At 45.6% G+C, this 21,897-nt stretch overlaps 1 protein-coding gene across 2 annotated transcripts; it reads left to right on the top strand.

The window, feature by feature from the left end:
* The first annotated feature begins 57 nt into the window (after window positions 1-57).
* On the top strand, window positions 58-21,143 carry fkbp15.L (FKBP prolyl isomerase family member 15 L homeolog). 2 transcript variants are annotated; one of them, XM_018229392.2, is made up of 31 exons: window positions 58-221; window positions 8,346-8,455; window positions 8,645-8,732; window positions 8,962-9,031; window positions 9,241-9,315; window positions 10,597-10,695; window positions 10,815-10,964; window positions 11,144-11,212; window positions 11,318-11,461; window positions 11,795-11,922; window positions 12,200-12,248; window positions 12,347-12,460; window positions 12,589-12,691; window positions 12,803-12,906; window positions 13,024-13,129; window positions 13,234-13,343; window positions 13,530-13,643; window positions 13,834-13,928; window positions 14,171-14,273; window positions 14,923-14,955; window positions 15,406-15,577; window positions 15,843-15,979; window positions 16,280-16,426; window positions 16,532-16,612; window positions 17,367-17,453; window positions 17,703-17,783; window positions 17,880-17,972; window positions 18,128-18,235; window positions 18,684-19,438; window positions 19,521-19,611; window positions 20,652-21,143. In XM_018229392.2, exons 1-31 carry the CDS (start codon window positions 172-174, stop codon window positions 20,724-20,726), a joined length of 3,741 nt encoding a protein of 1,246 aa, XP_018084881.1. In that variant the 5' UTR covers window positions 58-171; the 3' UTR covers window positions 20,727-21,143. The 2 variants fall into 2 exon arrangements, with proteins under 2 accessions (XP_018084881.1, XP_018084882.1); XM_018229393.2 differs by lacking the exon at window positions 14,923-14,955 and having other exon boundaries at window positions 59-221.
* Window positions 21,144-21,897: the final 754 nt, after the last annotated feature.

A 21,897-nucleotide genomic window follows, 5' to 3' on the forward strand; every position in this document is an offset into this window, starting at 1 on the left:
GACGCCATGTTTGGCTGTTGTGGCATAGCGTGTGACATTATTACGACAGGCGTAAAGCTGAAAGGAGGGCGGTGTTTATGGGATCAGCTGACAGGCCCGTGATTCCCCCAGTTCCCGGAAGTAAAGGGAAGGGGCTTCTGAAGTCGATGTGACCGGGGCTTGGTCGGGAGGATGTTCGGGGCAGATGAAGAGGACACGGACTTTCTCTCTCCCACAGGAGGGTGAGTGGCCCCGGGGAGTACTGATTCTGCCTTTGTCCCACTTAGGCATTGGACTAAAACAATGACCAGCAAAGGATTCTGGGAGTTGTAGTTTGAAGCCTTTAGAAGTAAGCTGCTGCACCGCCGGTTCTGACTCTTGTAACAATGTAGCAGTTGACAGCTGATTACAACTAGATCAGTAATTGTTGCCACATTGTCTCATTAGCAATTAGATTGACACGATGTAAAATGTAATGGTTTACGTGGAGTCTCCCTGTGCCATCGGCAAACTGCTGCTACTGCTGCTACTGGCTGCTGTTATGGGCAAGTGATAGTGCAGGAGAGAAGCAGAAGTTGTTATGGGCAAGTGACAGTGCAGGAGAGAAGCAGAAGTTGTTGCTCAGGAGTCAGTAGGGACACAGGACTCTTGCACTTCCCTGTTGTACAACTTCATCTCACCTCTGAGCCAGGGGATCAGCACTCGTATGTGCACTTTACATTGGGCACTTCACTGACTGTCTGACTCCCCAGCACTGCAGAGAATAGAAATAGACACTGCCAGACAATAGCACTGACAGTTACACACAACTATAAACCCAGTGAGAATGAGGAATGAATGGATATTGGGAAGTTGTATCAGGAGTCAGAGGCAGCAGTGCAGAGAAGAGAAAGGGACAGACACAATGACAGTTACACAGAACTATAAACCCAGTGAGAATGAGGAATGAATGGATATTGGGAAGTTGTATCAGGAGTCAGAAGCAGCAGTGCAGAGAAGAGAAAGGGACAGACACAATGACAGTTACACACAACTATAAACCCAGTGAGAATGAGGAATGAATGGATATTGGGAAGTTGTATCAGGAGTCAGAGGCAGCAGTGCAGAGAAAGGGACAGACACAATGACAGTTACACAGAACTATAAACCCAGTGAGAATGAGGAATGAATGGATATTGGGAAGTTGTATCAGGAGTCAGAAGCAGCAGTGCAGAGAAAGGGACAGACACAATGACAGTTACACAGAACTATAAACCCAGTGAGAATGAGGAATGAATGGATATTGGGAAGTTGTATCAGGAGTCAGAAGCAGCAGTGCAGAGAAAGGGACAGACACAATGACAGTTACACAGAACTATAAACCCAGTGAGAATGAGGAATGAATGGATATTGGGAAGTTGTGTCAGGAGTCAGAAGCAGCAGTGCAGAGAAGAGAAAGGGACAGACACAATGACAGTTACACAGAACTATAAACCCAGTGAGAATGAGGAATGAATGGATATTGGGAAGTTGTATCAGGAGTCAGAGGCAGCAGTGCAGAGAAGAGAAAGGGACAGACACAATGACAGTTACACAGAACTATAAACCCAGTGAGAATGAGGAATGAATGGATATTGGGAAGTTGTATCAGGAGGTCAGAAGCAGCAGTGCAGGGAAGAGAAAGGGACAGACACAATGACAGTTACACAGAACTATAAACCCAGTGAGAATGAGGAATGAATGGATATTGGGAAGTTGTATCAGGAGTCAGAGGCAGCAGTGCAGAGAAAGGGACAGACACAATGACAGTTACACAGAACTATAAACCCAGTGAGAATGAGGAATGAATGGATATTGGGGAAGTTGTATCAGGAGTCAGAGGCAGCAGTGCAGAGAAGAGAAAGGGACAGACACAATGACAGTTACACAGAACTATAAACCCAGTGAGAATGAGGAATGAATGGATATTGGGAAGTTGTATCAGGAGTCAGAAGCAGCAGTGCAGAGAAGAGAAAGGGACAGACACAATGACAGTTACACAGAACTATAAACCCAGTGAGAATGAGGAATGAATGGATATTTGGAAGTTGTATCAGGAGTCAGAAGCAGCAGTGCAGAGAAAGGGACAGACACAATGACAGTTACACAGAACTATAAACCCAGTGAGAATGAGGAATGAATGGATATTGGGAAGTTGTATCAGGAGTCAGAGGCAGCAGTGCAGAGAAGAGAAAGGGACAGACACAATGACAGTTACACAGAGCTATAAACCCAGTGAGAATGAGGAATGAATGGATATTGGGAAGTTGTATCAGGAGTCAGAAGCAGCAGTGCAGAGAAAGGGACAGACACAATGACAGTTACACAGAACTATAAACCCAGTGAGAATGAGGAATGAATGGATATTGGGAAGTTGTATCAGGAGTCAGAGGCAGCAGTGCAGAGAAGAGAAAGGGACAGACACAATGACAGTTACACAGAACTATAAACCCAGTGAGAATGAGGAATGAATGGATATTGGGAAGTTGTATCAGGAGTCAGAGGCAGCAGTGCAGAGAAAGGGACAGACACAATGACAGTTACACAGAACTATAAACCCAGTGAGAATGAGGAATGAATGGATATTGGGAAGTTGTATCAGGAGTCAGAGGCAGCAGTGCAGAGAAGAGAAAGGGACAGACACAATGACAGTTACACAGAACTATAAACCCAGTGAGAATGAGGAATGAATGGATATTGGGAAGTTGTATCAGGAGTCAGAGGCAGCAGTGCAGAGAAGAGAAAGGGACAGACACAATGACAGTTACACAGAACTATAAACCCATTGAGAATGAGGAATGAATGGATATTGGGAAGTTGTATCAGGAGTCAGAGGCAGCAGTGCAGAGAAGAGAAAGGGACAGACACAATGACAGTTACACAGAACTATAAACCCAGTGAGAATGAGGAATGAATGGATATTGGGAAGTTGTATCAGGAGTCAGAGGCAGCAGTGCAGAGAAAGGGACAGACACAATGACAGTTACACAGAACTATAAACCCAGTGATAATGAGGAATGAATGGATATTGGGAAGTTGTATCAGGAGTCAGAGGCAGCAGTGCAGAGAAGAGAAAGGGACAGACACAATGACAGTTACACAGAACTATAAACCCAGTGAGAATGAGGAATGAATGGATATTGGGAAGTTGTATCAGGAGTCAGAAGCAGCAGTGCAGAGAAAGGGACAGACACAATGACAGTTACACAGAACTATAAACCCAGTGAGAATGAGGAATGAATGGATATTGGGAAGTTGTGTCAGGAGTCAGAAGCAGCAGTGCAGAGAAGAGAAAGGGACAGACACAATGACAGTTACACAGAACTATAAACCCAGTGAGAATGAGGAATGAATGGATATTGGGAAGTTGTATCAGGAGTCAGAGGCAGCAGTGCAGAGAAAGGGACAGACACAATGACAGTTACACAGAACTATAAACCCAGTGAGAATGAGGAATGAATGGATATTGGGAAGTTGTATCAGGAGTCAGAAGCAGCAGTGTAGAGAAAGGGACAGACACAATGACAGTTACACAGAACTATAAACCCAGTGAGAATGAAGAATGAATGGATATTGGGAAGTTGTATCAGGAGTCAGAAGCAGCAGTGCAGAGAAGAGAAAGGGACAGACACAATGACAGTTACACAGAACTATAAACCCAGTGAGAATGAGGAATGAATGGATATTGGCAAGTTGTATCAGGAGTCAGAGGCAGCAGTGCAGAGAAGAGAAAGGGACAGACACAATGACAGTTACACAGAACTATAAACCCAGTGAGAATGAGGAATGAATGGATATTGGGAAGTTGTATCAGGAGTCAGAAGCAGCAGTGCAGAGAAAGGGACAGACACAATGACAGTTACACAGAACTATAAACCCAGTGAGAATGAGGAATGAATGGATATTGGGAAGTTGTATCAGGAGTCAGAGGCAGCAGTGCAGAGAAGAGAAAGGGACAGACACAATGACAGTTACACAGAACTATAAACCCAGTGAGAATGAGGAATGAATGGATATTGGGAAGTTGTATCAGGAGTCAGAGGCAGCAGTGCAGAGAAGAGAAAGGGACAGACACAATGACAGTTACACAGAACTATAAACCCAGTGAGAATGAGGAATGAATGGATATTGGGAAGTTGTATCAGGAGTCAGAGGCAGCAGTGCAGAGAAGAGAAAGGGACAGACACAATGACAGTTACACAGAACTATAAACCCATTGAGAATGAGGAATGAATGGATATTGGGAAGTTGTATCAGGAGTCAGAGGCAGCAGTGCAGAGAAGAGAAAGGGACAGACACAATGACAGTTACACAGAACTATAAACCCAGTGAGAATGAGGAATGAATGGATATTGGGAAGTTGTATCAGGAGTCAGAGGCAGCAGTGCAGAGAAAGGGACAGACACAATGACAGTTACACAGAACTATAAACCCAGTGATAATGAGGAATGAATGGATATTGGGAAGTTGTATCAGGAGTCAGAGGCAGCAGTGCAGAGAAGAGAAAGGGACAGACACAATGACAGTTACACAGAACTATAAACCCAGTGAGAATGAGGAATGAATGGATATTGGGAAGTTGTATCAGGAGTCAGAGGCAGCAGTGCAGAGAAGAGAAAGGGACAGACACAATGACAGTTACACAGAACTATAAACCCAGTGAGAATGAGGAATGAATGGATATTGGGAAGTTGTATCAGGAGTCAGAGGCAGCAGTGCAGAGAAGAGAAAGGGACAGACACAATGACAGTTACACAGAACTATAAACCCAGTGAGAATGAGGAATGAATGGATATTGGGAAGTTGTATCAGGAGTCAGAGGCAGCAGTGCAGAGAAGAGAAAGGGACAGACACAATGACAGTTACACAGAACTATAAACCCAGTGAGAATGAGGAATGAATGGATATTGGGAAGTTGTATCAGGAGTCAGAGGCAGCAGTGCAGAGAAGAGAAAGGGACAGACACAATGACAGTTACACAGAACTATAAACCCATTGAGAATGAGGAATGAATGGATATTGGGAAGTTGTATCAGGAGTCAGAGGCAGCAGTGCAGAGAAGAGAAAGGGACAGACACAATGACAGTTACACAGAACTATAAACCCAGTGAGAATGAGGAATGAATGGATATTGGGAAGTTGTATCAGGAGTCAGAGGCAGCAGTGCAGAGAAAGGGACAGACACAATGACAGTTACACAGAACTATAAACCCAGTGATAATGAGGAATGAATGGATATTGGGAAGTTGTATCAGGAGTCAGAGGCAGCAGTGCAGAGAAGAGAAAGGGACAGACACAATGACAGTTACACAGAACTATAAACCCAGTGAGAATGAGGAATGAATGGATATTGGGAAGTTGTATCAGGAGTCAGAAGCAGCAGTGCAGAGAAAGGGACAGACACAATGACAGTTACACAGAACTATAAACCCAGTGAGAATGAGGAATGAATGGATATTGGGAAGTTGTGTCAGGAGTCAGAAGCAGCAGTGCAGAGAAGAGAAAGGGACAGACACAATGACAGTTACACAGAACTATAAACCCAGTGAGAATGAGGAATGAATGGATATTGGGAAGTTGTATCAGGAGTCAGAGGCAGCAGTGCAGAGAAAGGGACAGACACAATGACAGTTACACAGAACTATAAACCAGTGAGAATGAGGAATGAATGGATATTGGGAAGTTGTATCAGGAGTCAGAGGCAGCAGTGCAGAGAAGAGAAAGGGACAGACACAATGACAGTTACACAGAACTATAACCCAGTGAGAATGAGGAATGAATGGATATTGGGAAGTTGTATCAGGAGTCAGAGGCAGCAGTGCAGAGAAGAGAAAGGGACAGACACAATGACAGTTACACAGAACTATAAACCCAGTGAGAATGAGGAATGAATGGATATTGGGAAGTTGTATCAGGAGTCAGAGGCAGCAGTGCAGAGAAGAGAAAGGGACAGACACAATGACAGTTACACAGAACTATAAACCCATTGAGAATGAGGAATGAATGGATATTGGGAAGTTGTATCAGGAGTCAGAGGCAGCAGTGCAGAGAAGAGAAAGGGACAGACACAATGACAGTTACACAGAACTATAAACCCAGTGAGAATGAGGAATGAATGGATATTGGGAAGTTGTATCAGGAGTCAGAGGCAGCAGTGCAGAGAAAGGGACAGACACAATGACAGTTACACAGAACTATAAACCCCAGTGATAATGAGGAATGAATGGATATTGGGAAGTTGTATCAGGAGTCAGAGGCAGCAGTGCAGAGAAGAGAAAGGGACAGACACAATGACAGTTACACAGAACTATAAACCCAGTGAGAATGAGGAATGAATGGATATTGGGAAGTTGTATCAGGAGTCAGAAGCAGCAGTGCAGAGAAAGGGACAGACACAATGACAGTTACACAGAACTATAAACCCAGTGAGAATGAGGAATGAATGGATATTGGGAAGTTGTATCAGGAGTCAGAGGCAGCAGTGCAGAGAAAGGGACAGACACAATGACAGTTACACAGAACTATAAACCCAGTGAGAATGAGGAATGAATGGATATTGGGAAGTTGTGTCAGGAGTCAGAAGCAGCAGTGCAGAGAAGAGAAAGGGACAGACACAATGACAGTTACACAGAACTATAAACCCAGTGAGAATGAGGAATGAATGGATATTGGGAAGTTGTATCAGGAGTCAGAGGCAGCAGTGCAGAGAAAGGGACAGACACAATGACAGTTACACAGAACTATAAACCCAGTGAGAATGAGGAATGAATGGATATTGGGAAGTTGTATCAGGAGTCAGAGGCAGCAGTGCAGAGAAAGGGACAGACACAATGACAGTTACACAGAACTATAAACCCAGTGAGAATGAGGAATGAATGGATATTGGGAAGTTGTGTCAGGAGTCAGAAGCAGCAGTGCAGAGAAGAGAAAGGGACAGACACAATGACAGTTACACAGAACTATAAACCCAGTGAGAATGAGGAATGAATGGATATTGGGAAGTTGTATCAGGAGTCAGAGGCAGCAGTGCAGAGAAAGGGACAGACACAATGACAGTTACACAGAACTATAAACCCAGTGAGAATGAGGAATGAATGGATATTGGGAAGTTGTATCAGGAGTCAGAAGCAGCAGTGCAGAGAAAGGGACAGACACAATGACAGTTACACAGAACTATAAACCCAGTGAGAATGAGGAATGAATGGATATTGGGAAGTTGTATCAGGAGTCAGAGGCAGCAGTGCAGAGAAAGGGACAGACACAATGACAGTTACACAGAACTATAAACCCAGTGAGAATGAGGAATGAATGGATATTGGGAAGTTGTATCAGGAGTCAGAGGCAGCAGTGCAGAGAAGAGAAAGGGACAGACACAATGACAGTTACACAGAACTATAAACCCAGTGAGAATGAGGAATGAATGGATAATGGGAAGTTGTATCAGGAGTCAGAAGCAGCAGTGCAGAGAAAGGGACAGACACAATGACAGTTACACAGAACTATAAACCCAGTGAGAATGAGGAATGAATGGATATTGGGGAGTTGTATCAGGAGTCAGAGGCAGCAGTGCAGAGAAAGGGACAGACACAATGACAGTTACACAGAACTATAAACCCAATGAGAATGAGGAATGAATGGATATTGGGAAGTTGTATCAGGAGTCAGAGGCAGCAGTGCAGAGAAGAGAAAGGGACAGACACAATGACAGTTACACAGAACTATAAACCCAGTGAGAATGAGGATGATGTTAAGGCTAACTTCCCCTTTAACAAGTGACAGCATGAAACATGGTTAAGGGCAGGGTAAGTGGAGTCAGATGATTGCTATTAGAGGGTGGTCACACGCCCCAATGCCCGGCTCTGCCACGACACTCGGTCTCCCTGGGGAATTCGGTGGCTTGGCACCCCTTGGGAAGGACATACCACATACATGTGAGAGGGGCGGGACTGAGTTTAGGGCTGTGGTGTGAGGGCGACATATCGCCATGTCGAAGGAGTGGAGAAGAGACTATCTCTGGCAACTGGATCATGGGTTGGTTTTTATTGCTGTGCTGTACAACCCTCCCTGTGCCTCCGGGCTCCTGGGCCACTTCTCTGCCGGCCAGATGGGTCTTTCTTACTGGATTGGTCGTGTTGCACAGATTCCTTAGTCTCCAACAGACCAGATTAGGAAGATCAGATTAGATCAGATTAGATCAGATGAAGCTGTGGAACTAACAGCAAAGTTCACCTGTGACATGTAATGCCCCTTCTCGGGAGCCGTGGGTTTGTATGCAGGGCACAAGGCCCAGTCAGTCTGGTTTTGGGGACGCAGCAGTAAAGCAAGACTGTCTGACTTCTCTCCCACAGGGCAAAGCTGGCATCTCTCTTTGGCATGGATCAAACCGTCTCTGGACCGGGAAATGAATCCTTCCAATACACTGCCCCAAAGCAGCCAAAGAAGGGCCCCGGGGCCACAGGTGAGGACTTTGATTCCTTCTTCTGTCCTATTTCTCTATAGGGAGCAATGCAAACAGAAGGCACTGGGGGTGTTGTTCTGTGAAATGACCCAGTCGAGGCTAACAGTATGGCAGCTCCAATCCATAAGTGTGATTAGGATTTGTCCTACTACTGTTTCATTATTCTCATGTTTGTTTTCCATTCTTTAGGTGGCAAAGCCAACAAGCCCACGGCACCAGCTGGTTCTGGTTTGGCACCTGCCGTTCTCTTTGCCACAGCTGTTCATGCCTACAGATAGTAAGTCTAAGTAATACTATAGGCCGTGTAATTCCTGGTACACATGAGGCTGCCTGTACTTCCTTTCTGGCCAAAATACAACAGGCTTGACTTGCTTTATGGCAGGGATTGTTTATATTCATGAAGGCTCATAAAGGTTACAAGTGTAACACTGCTGCCTGGAGAGGCCTGTGATAAACAATGGATTGTTATGCTTGTGTTTCTTACCCCCTGCTTGTGTTTCTTACAGCAATAATGGGCAATATGTAAAGCAGGGCAAATTTGGATCTGCTGTTCTGGGGAATCACACTGCTAAAGAGGTAAGTGGGTGCCTGAATCCTACTGTATCCAGACCTTCCTCACCCCCCTTGTTATACGTCCCAGAGTGCACTGTACTAATACAGACAAGTGGTTATTACTAGGGCACATGTTACCCCCAAATTGTAGTTCTTGTTACACACAGGCTGGTTTGTGTGGGCTTCTGGGAAAAGCAGGCTCATTTACTGAGCAGCCTTTCTATATGTTCCAGTACAGGATCCTTCTCTACATGAGCCAACAGCAGCCAGTCACTGTGGCCAAGATCCACCCGGGCTTCATGTTCACAGTAAGTGCACCGAGAGGGTATTTAATATGTTTAATCTGGGGAGCTACAACTGCATTGCACCATGGGAAAGTAACCCTCCCCCTGTCTCTTCCTATTGGTATTGTGGAAATATAAAGAGGTCATTGTGTCATTGATTTCCTTGACTGGTGCTGCTTAGTGTGAGTCTTGCCTAAGTCACCATTAAGTCCCTATTAACCACCATAGCCCTCCTGTTATATTATAATGCGCTAACAAGAGGCAAGCAATGGATATTATATAACATCATTAGGGGTGGATATTGCCAAATTGGGCTGCTGAATATACAGGGAACATAAAACTGTAGCAGCATAATCATTCCCCTGTACTAAGCACAATTCAGCAGTATCAGCCCCTAAGTTTGCTCATAGTCTGTACAGAGAGATCCCATAAAACTATGGCAGCATAGGTATTCCTTCCCTGTACTAAGCACAATTCAGCAGGAACAGTCCCTAAGTTTGCTCATAGTCTGTACAGAGAGATCCCATAAAACTATAGCAGCATAGGTATTCCCCTGTACTAAGCACAATTCAGCAGGAACAGTCCCTAAGTTTGCTCATAGTCTGTACAGAGAGATCCCATAAAACTATAGCAGCATAGGTATTCCCCTGTACTAAGCACAATTCAGCAGAAACAGCCCCTAAGTTTGCTCATAGTCTGTACAGAGAGATCCCATAAAACTATGACAGCATAGGTATTCAATGTACTAAGCACAATTCAGCAGGAACAGCCCCCTAGGTTTGCTCATAGTCTGTACAGAGAGATCCCATAAAACTATGGCAGCATAGGTATTCAATGTACTAAGCACAATTCAGCAGGAACAGCCCCCTAGGTTTGCTCATAGTCTGTACAGAGAGATCCCATAAAACTATGGCAGCATAGGTATTCAATGTACTAAGCACAATTCAGCAGGAACAGCCCCCTAGGTTTGCTCATAGTCTGTACAGAGAGATCCCATAAAACTATGGCAGCATAGGTATTCCCCTGTACTAAGCACAATTCAGCAGAAACAGCCCCTAAGTTTGCTCATAGTCTGTACAGAGAGATCCCATAAAACTATGACAGCATAGGTATTCAATGTACTAAGCACAATTCAGCAGGAACAGCCCCCTAGGTTTGCTCATAGCATGTAGAGCGAGAGAGAGAGGGTACAACTATATGGTAGCTCAGGGAAACAGCAGTGGGTAATTATCAGGGGAGAGATTATATTCCTGTGCATCCTGTTTGTCAGCAAATAAAGTGTTTCCTTTTTGCTGCTCTCATCAGGTTCAGCCCAATAACTACGCTGCTTTCTACGATGATCAGAGGCAGAGCTGGTCAGTCATGTTCGAGTCAGAAACTGCTGCCATTGATTTCAGTAAGCAGGTATTTATATGCAGGAGCGTATTTATATAATAAACAGAGAGAAGTAAACCTTCAGTTTTTGCTGCCTGGTTGCTAGGGTGAATTGAGCCATAGCAACCTGTCCCCGCATCTCATTACAGGTGTGCATGGCCAAGTGTAACTCCTCCCCCTCTCTGGACACTGTGATTTACCAGGATCTGCTCCCCGGCGAGGGACAAGGCGCTGACATCGGGGACTTGCTGGAAGTGGCCTACACAGGCTGGTTATATCAGAACCATGAATTGGGCCAGGTATGATCAGGGTGACATTTGCTGTTTATACCTAAAGTCTCAATCTCAAGGTGCCCGTCTTTGTGCCCTGGGGTCAGATGTGTGGGGGAATGGAAGCAGTTCTCTATAGCGGATCTGATTGGTTTGATGCTGCACGGCAGCCCTGGATTGGCTAACACCATATCATTGGTTTTATATAGGTGTTTGACTCCAACGTGCAGAAGGACAAACTCCTGAGACTGAAGCTGGGATCTGGGAAGGTCATTAAGGTACGATGGAAAAACCAAACTGCTTTCCTGCCCCAGCAAGTTTTTATCCTGAGGTAATTAATCTCTAATCCTGCTAACCAATCCTCTCCATTCCCCGGAACACAGGGCTGGGATGAAGGCATGCTGGGAATGAAGAAAGGAGCAAAACGGTTTCTTGTCATCCCGCCTGCTCTGGGATACGGATCCCAAGGAATCGCCGGACGCATTCCCCCCAATGCAACCTTGTTGTTTGAGGTGGAAATTAAACGTGTGAGTGGCTCCCCTTTCTCACCCTGTGTTGCATCATGTACAGCAGAAGGTATTGAATAAAGGGCTCAATTATAGACAAGTTGTACTTGCGCTTTTTGTTGGATCAGGTGCATGCTGCTTTCCCAATGCACAAGGAACCAATTATTCATAGAAAAATTCATGCCGCAGCACTCTAGTCTTTGGCACAAATAAATTCAGATTTTCACCATTTCGGAGTACTGCAGCGTGAATTTTTCTATGGATATTGTATAAAGGGCTGTTCCTACTGGATTCTCTGCTTCCGGCTGCACCAAATGGGCCTCGGCGTGAAATGAAATATTTCTCTCTCTGCAGATGAAGGTGAAGGATCAGGGGTCCGACAGACAGAGCATTGGATCCAGAGATTCCCCAGTGTCTATCCCTGACAGTCAGACTGCAGAAATGTTACCCCAGCCGCCTTCTTCCATTCCACCCAAACCTGGGTAAGGCCTGCACTGTCTGGAATCTGATTGGGCCACTTGTATTGGCCTGTGACCATGCTGTTGGAGGCTAAACAAGCCCAATATTGGGGTCTTCTATACCCAATTCCCCCTAAGTAAGGAATTGTTTGGGTGTGTTTCCCCTTGACTCCAGAGTGGCAGAGTGATGCTTAGTGATCCACTGGTATGTGACAGTTTATTGGGCTATAAATGTATTGGTTCTGGGACCATGAAGGACATACACATATATGGTACTGACAGATCCTTCCTTGCGTTACAGGGAGCCTGCTATCCGTGCCAAGTCCAACTCCATTAGCGAGCAGCTAGCAGTAAGTATCCAGTCATTTCATTCCCCTTCGTTCCCCTTTAGCCTGAGTGAATCCATATTGTTTGGTACTTTCCTGCTAACCTCGGTGGTGTTCCTCAGAACCCTGACATGGCCAAAGCCAAGCTGATATCCAGGATGGCCAAGATGGGGCAACCAATGCTGCCGTTCATTCCCGGCACCCCCCAGCCAGACTCCAGTGATTCTGAAATAGAAGTAGGTCCATTCTTTGCCAATTTCAAAACACAAAAAGAATCCTCTCACCAGACCTTCTGATAAAGGAATGAGCAGTATTAATGTAGTGTTGTTTTCTAGCCTGTTACAATAAAACCTTGTTGTTCTAGGATCCAAATACCCAAAGATCCGTGCCCCATCTTGCTGCTCCTTTGCCTATCCGACCCACCCCACAGATGAACCACATGCCTGCTGCTCATATTCCGGCTCCAGGTAACGAGCTGCCAATAAGGGGGCAACTATACTTCTCCTGTGTTTGATGTCCCCCACTATCTGATACATGTGAGTGGTCTCTCAATCTCTCTCTCTCTGGTTTCTCTGCAGAGCCACAGACTGTACCAACTATTCAGGGGACATCCGTAGCACTAATGTCAGTAGGACCCATTCAGTCTCAGGCTCTCGCTCCAGGGATGGCACCTGGTTTCCAGGTAACACAAAAACATGTTCCTGTATTACTGCAGGCTGCTGGGAGTTGTAGTGCATCCATAGATGCAGAACTGAGCCCCCAATGTGATAGTTTTCTGCATATATAACTTTTTTTCCAGCCATATGTCGGAGTGCAGTATCCATACACACACAACCCCACCACCCAGCTGCAATCTGTGGCACCGGTGTACCCGCCACAGCTACAGACGCCATCCCCTTTCCAAGGTACAGCTGGTTCTGATCATTCCTGTAGATGCAAGATGGCAGACTTTTATTCATACCAGTCTCACGGTCCCCATTTATCACGTATACTTTTTGTTGTTTCAAAGCTGGAGGCGACGTGACCTCTTTCTTGATGACGGAAGCGCGCCAGCAAAGCACCGAGATCCGCATGTCCATTGGCAAAATTGCCGACAAGATTGATGTCTTGGCTTCCAAAGTAAGTTTTATAGACTTAGCGGTGCTGTTCCATCTCTTCTCCCCTCTCCCCCTGTTCTTTCTTATGGTCTCTTCTCCCCTCTCTCCCTGTTCATTCTGATGGGCTCTTGTTCCCTTTTTTTCATTGTTACAGTCTTGTCTTCCCTCGTCTCCCACTCATTCTTATGGTCTGCTCTTCCATGTACAGGTGGACAATCTGCAGAAGGAGAATTCAGCCAGCACCTCCCACTTGCTCCCTGGTATCACCTCTATCACTATGGAAAGTGCCATGATCATGAACAATATTCAGCGCATCATCCAGGTGAAATCTAATGTATATATTGAATAATTAGGATCACATTGCAGTAGGTCACACAGGTACATGATTCGGTAAAACCATAATGACATTAGGGCAACAGACCAAAGAAGGAAAGGAACCCGAGTCACCAAAAAACGGCCTTTGATCTTAGCAGCAGAGCTCAGTATGAAATCTAATTTGTGTCGTCTCTCAGGAGAACGAGCGTCTGAAACACGAGGTGCTGGAGAAGAGCAGTCGCATTGAGGAACAGAATGTCAAAATTGGGGAGCTGATACATCGTAACCAGAAGTAAGACTGTTCACCTTCCGGGCTCCTTAGATGTTTCTTTCCATGGTGTTTTTTTTTTCCCTCCGGGATGGAGCTTGGGATTTTCAGGCATATAATTGGTATAATTGTATCATCAGCAAAGTTTTATAACCATATGGGGGGTGGGGCTGCCCTTCTTCCTCCAGATCAGAAATCTGTCCCTGCTATTGACCGTAACCTCTGCTGCTCTGGATTTTAACCCCCACCCATTGCTGTCCTGACAGGTACATGGAGCAGAGTAACCTGCTGATGGAGCAGAGGAATGACTCCTTAAAGACGACAGCAGAGAACACCCAAACTAGAATGCTGAACGCCATGCAGGAGAAGGTAAGGGAAGGATGGAGAGTAATATTAGTAAGGGTAATGCAGGCCCGGACTGGCAATCTGTGGGCTCTGGCAAATGCCAGAGGGGCTGCCATAAGGAGCCATAGAAAGTCAGTATTTAGTGGGCTGGTGGGGACTGTTTGGGCCTTTGAGTGGGCTGATTGGGCCTCTGTGTACCTGAAATGCCAGGGCCTATTTTAATTCTCAATCCGGACCTGGGGTAATGGATATGAGGAATAACCTCCACGCTGCATGTGGCAGGTTGAAGGGGCGAGAATGGGCAGGACGTATACAAATTCAGTTCTATACTTCTAACCCAGTTTTGGAGCATTATGTTCTTATTCTGTATTGTAACATTGTCCCATTCTGTCTCTATGCAAGCGCCTGGGCAGCTCCACTGATTCAAGGCTGGAATCTGCTCTCTGATTTGCAGGCTTTTGCGCTATGAGTAGAGGAATTAACCTCTTTTTGTAAAAACCAATAATGTTATGGAGCTGCCTAGAAGGGGGGAGGGCTCTGATATATCTGGTGGATATTGTATGTGTATCTGTTATTCACTTTGCCTTATGGGTGATGGTCACATTTGGCTCTGCTTGTGCTTACTGTGATTTATCTTTGCTTGTCCTTATTCCTGCTGCTTTGTCTTTCCCAGCATGCACTGCACACGGATGTGGGCGGGTACCAGGTGAGATCTTAGGGTACTACCTGCCTCTTTCTTCTTCTGCTCTTTCTTTTGTCTCTCACGCACCCTCTTTCCTTTTCTCTTTCAATGAAAAGTGTCTCAGCCATAGAATTCAAATCTGGGTTTTATTTTTGCCATTATGCTTCTCCTTGATATGGTTTTTAGTAAGTAGGGGTGCAGGTGTGTTTGTGACCTGGCCCCTCTCTATTATTAGTGGATGCATTTAGGGCCACAATGGCTTCAGAGGGAGATGTATCAGGCAGAAGAGACTACGGGTAAGGTAGTTAGACCCATGAAAAGAGGCACATGTACAGCAGCCAAGGTTAATGTAAGCCTAGTGGGCAGGTAAGTTCTATTAAAGGGGAAGTGATCCAGGAAAATATTAAGGAAAATGTTAAGATTAATAGAGGAATGATGGCAAGTTTGTCACTGACTAGTCTCTTCCTGGTGCAGGTCAAATTGGCAGAGGAGCTGGCTGCCGCAACCAGTCAGTTGTCCCGCTTACAGCTGGAACTCACAGCATATCAGAAGAAAGAGACTGAGCTCAGGATGCAGCTGGAAGCCGCGCAACAGGAATCCGAGAAGCACAGGAGCCAGCTCAGCTCCCTGCAAGTTCACTTTCTTGGTATGTACAAACTCCCAGCAGATCAGCAGGAAGTGCAGCGATGCATGGGAAAGGTGCAAGGCCCCCAGCAGCAAGATGCATTGGGGACGGGTACAAGGTTTCTAGCAGGGAGTGCAGAGATGCATGGGAAAGGGACATGGTTTCTAGCAGGAAGTGCCGAGATGCATGGGAAAAGGCACAAGGCTTCTATCAGGAAGTGCAGAGATGCATGGGAAAGGTGCAGAGTATTTCAGTATGAAGAGATATGTCCCTTTTCCACTGTCAGAGGTGCAGGAGACATCAGAGCACAGTAAGACCAAAGCCAAGTCTGAGAAGGACACTCGCCGGCAGCTGGAGGGCACATTGTCAACCCTGGAGGAGGAGGTGTCAGATTTAAAGGCGCAAAAGGACAATTTGGAGAAGGTAACAATACCTAACTTTAATTGGATTCTGTATCTGTAAACAATAACAGTGGAGAGGAATGAATTTTGACTAATAAAGGGGTGGTCAATGTGTAGCCCTGTAGGTGGTGTCAAACTACAATTCACAGCACTTCCAGCTTGCCCTCATCTGTTAATTTGATACTTGGAATATCTGAAGTCTCTGAGTGAACTGCTATAGGAGTGAGGCTGCTAGGATGTCCGTAATGTACCCCAGGTGCTTTCATGCCCCCCGCAAACACATGTGACACTTCTAACCCATCCTCCTTTGTGTTGTGGGCAGAGCCTTGCAGAGAGGAAGAGGAGGTCCCAGCAGGAACGCCAGCGGGCAGAAGAGGAAAAGGAAGAGCTACGCAGATCTTTGCAGGAAGAGATGGAAGACCTGAGGCAGATCCTGAAGAAAACCCGGGAGCAAGCAGCAGCTGAGCAGGTTTGGAAGGACAATGTGTCCCTTGCTGAAATGATAGAGACTGAGCCAGAGTTGCTTTTGGCACTTATCTTTGTAACTTGTCTTTGTAACCTGCTCCTGATTTAGGTGTCATCTCGAAGTTGGGAAGGGCAGAGACTGTCTGAGTTAGAGGAGCAGGCAGCCCAGCTCCATCCTCTGAGAGAAAAGGTGAGCCACCCCATAACAAAATATTAGTATGTAAGTCCATGTCAGATTAAACTATGGCTCATTTGCTTTGGTTTCACCATGAACTGCCCCCTGGCTAAATAAATCCAGTCTCCCCAGTAATTACCCAGTACAGAGCTCTTATTCTCAGTACTTCCTGCTCCTGGGCTGCTCTCTTTCCCATGGTCAGACAGGAAACTCCCCCTGGGTAAGTGAATCCAATCTCCCCCAGTACTTACCCAGGTACAGAGCTCTGATTCTCTGTACTTCCTGCTCCTGGGCTGTTCTCTTTCCCATGGTCAGACAGGAACCTCCCCCTGGGTAAGTGAATCCAATCTCCCCCAGTACTTACCCAGGTACAGAGCTCTGATTCTCTGTACTTCCTGCTCCTGGGCTGCTCTCTTAACCATGGTCAGACAGGAACCTCCCACTGGGTAAGTGAATCCAATCTCCCCCAGTACTTACCCAGGTACAGAGCTCTTATTCTCTGTACTTCCTGCTCCTGAGCTGTTCTCTTTCCCATGGTCAGACAGGAAACTCCCCCGGCTAAATTCTGGGGGACACTGGATTAAGTAATCCAATGGGTGGTTCCTGCTTGACCATGGGGAAGAGGCAGCCAAGGAGCAGATAGAACATAGAATAAGAGCTCTAGCTTTAGACAATTTATAGGCAGGTTCTCTGCATTCTGGCTATAAGACTACCCTACAGAGATTGCTGTTGGTCCCTCGTGTGTTGATGTTCTTTGGATCCCCCGCAGTACGCAGTGCTGGAGAGGCAGATGGCAGCCATGTTGGAAGAACAAAAGAAATCCAAAGAGAAGGAAACCTCTTCTGCCTCGGAGCAGGTATGTTGCCTTCAGGCACTAATGCTATGACAGAGCTATTGCTCTACTTGCTGCAGTGCTGGGTCCAGTCTCATTTAGCCCTTACTTCTATGCCACTAGTCACTTGAATTTGTCCTGCCTGGGAACCTTATTGAGGAAAATTCTTTGGCTTCCAAATACAAACTCTTATGCCTACAACCAATCAGCAGTTAGCATTGTACCAATTTGTTCCTGTGGAACCCACTCCAAATCTGTCATTTTTTTTGTCAGGCCTTGGCTTTGAGATTGAATGAGCAGAAAATGGCAGAGCTGCAGGAACAAGCTGCCCAGCTTCAGCCCCTGAAGGAGAAGGTAAGTCAGCCATTATTCTGCATGATTATATTCTTAGCCAAAATCTCCCAGCATGCCCTGAGCAGCCATTACCTTCCCTCTCCCCCTTCCCTGTAGTATGAGCACCTGAGGAGTCAGATGTCTGCCCTGCTGAAAGAACAAAGCAAAAGTCAATCTCAGGAGGCGCCAGCCACAGACACCACAGAAGAGGTGAGTTCTACTGGACAGTGCATCCCAGCAGCAAATCCTAACCCAACAGCAATATGGCAGCTCCTGCTCCTGTTTATAATAACATGCAGTAATCGGGATTCTTTCCCACCCCCTGTAACCTTGCACATGTTCATTAACTGTCTGACTTGGTTTAGGTGAAGAAGATAATGAATGGGGTGTTCCAGGGTCTGCGGGGCGAGTTTGATCTGGAGGAGATGTACAGCGGCAGGGAGGTCCTTGGAACCATAATGAGTATCATTAAGGTAAACCTGCCTGGAATCTGACTTTACAAGGCGTTTTAATTAGGTGTTCTGAGTTCTGTCTGTACTTCCTGCTTTTAGGCTGTTCTCTTTCCCATGGGCAGGCAGACATTCCTGTTCCTTAGCAGAAAGGGGTCCCCATTACTTTGGGAAGAGAGCAGTCCAGCAGCAGTGGGTAGGGAAGAGGGTTAACCCTCTGTATATCAGTATGTACTAATCAAAGCTTGTATTCCCTTACCTAGGGGGTGGTTTCTAATAAGGGCACATTGGGCCCAGGACAGTCATTTGACTTGGAATATTATCAGAGCAGTGGGGCATGGGGTAGTAGTGCAATAGGGTAGTAGGGTAACTGGCATTTGTTATAAAGAAGTCTGTAAGTGTACATGTACATTGTGACGCCCAGACTGTGCAGGTTAATGCCCCTGATTTACATTTTGTTTGCTTTTATCAGGCAACTACTCTGCAGCTTCTGAACCAGCAACAACCCGAGGCAGCATCTGAGAGCAGCAGTGAGGAAGAGGAGAAGGAAGATGAAGATGCCCAGGTTGAATCTTCAGTTCCTATGGTGGCTGTTGCCTCCCAGAACCAGGCATTCCAAGAAAAAGATCCTGACCTGAAGGATGAATGGGCCTGTCAGGCAGCCATAGAGGAGGCTTCAGAGACACTGGATGAAGATGAAGATAAAGATGCAGAAGAGGAGCAGAATGAGGTCAGGGACTTTACAACAGAACCTTCCTCTGCCAACCAAGAGGGAGAGGAGGGTCCTGAGCAGGTTCAAGTCATACAGGAGAATTTAGAGGAAACCTCAGCGCTGGTTCATATGATGTGCAGTGACATGCATGAATCCAGCACTGTTACCCCTGTGCAGGTCAATGGGAAGGAATCTGAGCACTCAAAGGGTGAAGACTTGGGTTCTGACCCCAAAACCATTGCTACAGAGGCTCAGCCTGTTGCCCATGACTTACAGGACCAGATCCCCAGCCAAGAGGCCATACAGACTCAGGACTCAAGTGCACCCAGCTTGGAGGCTGATGGAGATGACTTAGAAGATGGGAAATCGGAAGGACCACCACCCCTGGGAAGCGATGAGGAAATGGGCAGCCCTGTTCCTCCACTAGACCCAATGTCCCAAAGTGAAAACACAGACAGAGCCCAGACAGAAAAGGAAAGGGGATTGGCCGAGTCAAAACTGAAAACAAATATTGCGTAAGTCAAAATGTTTCTGTTTGTAGGACTTTCTACTCCAAGCCGTGTAATTATCATTATTCCCTTATTCTCCTCCTTACAGACTGGAAGAGTCCGACAATGAAGACTTGTTTGAAAACCCGCCCCCCAAACCTCAGAGGTCAAAGCCAGAAGAGGAAGAAGAGGAGGAAGTGGTAAATGTTTTATTACCCCCTGCAGAAGGTTCCAAAATAGCTTACATTCATCTCCAAATGATGTGCACTTTAAAGGGATACTGTCATGGGAAAAAAAAAATTTCAAAATTAATCAGTTAATAGCGCTGCTCCAGCAGAATTCTGCACTGAAATCCATTTCTCAAAAGAGCAAACAGATTTTTTTATATTCAATTTTGAAATCTGACATGGTGCTAGACATTTTGTCAATTTCCCAGCTGCCCCAAGTCATGTGACTTGTGCTCTGATAAACTTCAATAACTCTTTACTGCTGTACTGCAAGTTAGAGTGATATCACCCCCTCCCCTTCCCCCCCAGCAGCCAAACAAAAGAACAATGGGAAGGTAACCAGATAGCAGCTCCCTAACACAAGATAACAGCTGCCTGGTAGATCTAACTATTTACTTAAATAGTAAAATGCAGGTCCCACTGAGACACATTCAGTTACATTGAGAAATAAAAACAGCAGCCTGCCAGAAAGCATTTCTCTCCTAAAGTGCAGGCACACGTCACATGACTTGGGGCAGCTGGGAAATTGACAAAATGTCTAGCCCCATGTCAGATTTTAAAATTAAATATAAAGAAATCGGTTTGCTCTTTTGAGAAATGGATTTCAGTGCAGAATTCTGCTGGAACAGCACTATTAACAGATTCATTTTGAAAAAAATTTTTTTTCCCATGACAGTATCCCTTTAAGCTTTGATTCTCTGTACTTGCTGTACTTGGGCTGCTCTCTGTTTTATAGTCAGGCAGGAACCTCCTCATGGGTAATTAAAACTAGTCTCCTTTTAATCGCGTGAGTAAGTGAATCCAATCTTTACCTGGGTATGTATGAGTGAATTCACATACCCAGGGTGAGTTTCTTGCTTGACCATGGGGAAGAGAGCAGCACAGGAACAGGAAGTATAGAGGAAAATCAAGAGTTTTGTATTTGGCTTAGAACGGTGGAGAGATTTGATTCAATTACCCTAGTTTCTAAATACCTGTCATCTTCCCTTCCTTCTTTTTGTTTGTGTATTTAGAGTATGAAAGGACGCCCACCCCCAGCACCTTTGTTTGGCGATGATGATGATGATGACTTTGACTGGTTAGGATGAAGCCCAAAAATGATCTCTACCACTGATTTTTATATAACGGTGACTGTAAGATCTCCTCCTCCTCCTCAGTGTAACATCATGGCTGCCTGAGCTGAGAGTCTCTGTCTCATTCAGCTGCTCTGTGCATCTCTCAGTAACAGAATCTGTAGAATGGAAACTGCCCAGCACCCTGTGGGTGTCATCCTCCCGGTGTGCAGGCAATACAAACCAGTGTAGCCTTATAGTGAGGACAGTGCCCCCTGCAGGATCTGACGCATCACTGCAGCATTGAACATTGTCATTGTTATCTGCATTATTAACAGGAATATTCCTATTTTGAAGTCTCTACTAATGATTTCCCTTTTCTACCTACACACAGTGTTGGAAAAGGAATAATATCCAGAATCTGTGTCTTTAATAAACACATTTTGTCCCTTTTTTTTATGTGAAATATGTTTTCTTTTACTGTTTAACTGTTAAAGGCATATGTTTGCTTTAAGATATCAGATAAAAACATATGTTCCCAGCCACTGCTTGAGTTTGACTCCCTGCCTCTCCTTCTGTAAGCTGCCATCAGTGTCTTCTAGTCCCACCCACAGACTCTCTGCCCCTCCCCCCTGTAAACTGCCATCCATTTTCTTGTTCCACCCACTGCATCAGCTGCTGACTCACAACCCCTCCCCCTGTAAGCTCATATGTGTTCTAGTCCCACCCACTGAATCAGTCATAGCCCCGCCTCCTGTAAGCTGCTGTTACACTTGTTCCATAGATCCGATAAGCTTTTTATATGAGATGTACCAGACCGTAGTTCAAGATTCACATCCTTGATATTTCTATTATAACAGGCATAGTAACATAGTAAGTAAAGTTGAAAAAAGACACACGTCCATCAAGTTCAATCTTTTAACTTTTTTTTTTAACCTGCCTAACTGCCAGTTGATCCAGAGGAAGGCAAAAAAAAATAAAAAAAAAACCTCATCTGAAGCCTCTCCAATTTGCCTCAGAGAGGGAAACAATTCCCTCCTGACTCCAAAATGTCGCACCAGTCCCTGGATCAACTTGTACTATGAGCTATCTCCCATATCCCTGTATTCCCTCACTTGCTAAACACCATCCAACCCCTTCTTATACCTATCTAATGTATCAGCCTGTACCACTGATTCACTTCCCAGCTCTCCCTGTAACACCCCTT

The sequence above is a fragment of the Xenopus laevis genome, chromosome 8L, assembly GCF_017654675.1.
Source record: "Xenopus laevis strain J_2021 chromosome 8L, Xenopus_laevis_v10.1, whole genome shotgun sequence".
Taxonomy (NCBI): Eukaryota; Metazoa; Chordata; class Amphibia; order Anura; family Pipidae; genus Xenopus; species Xenopus laevis.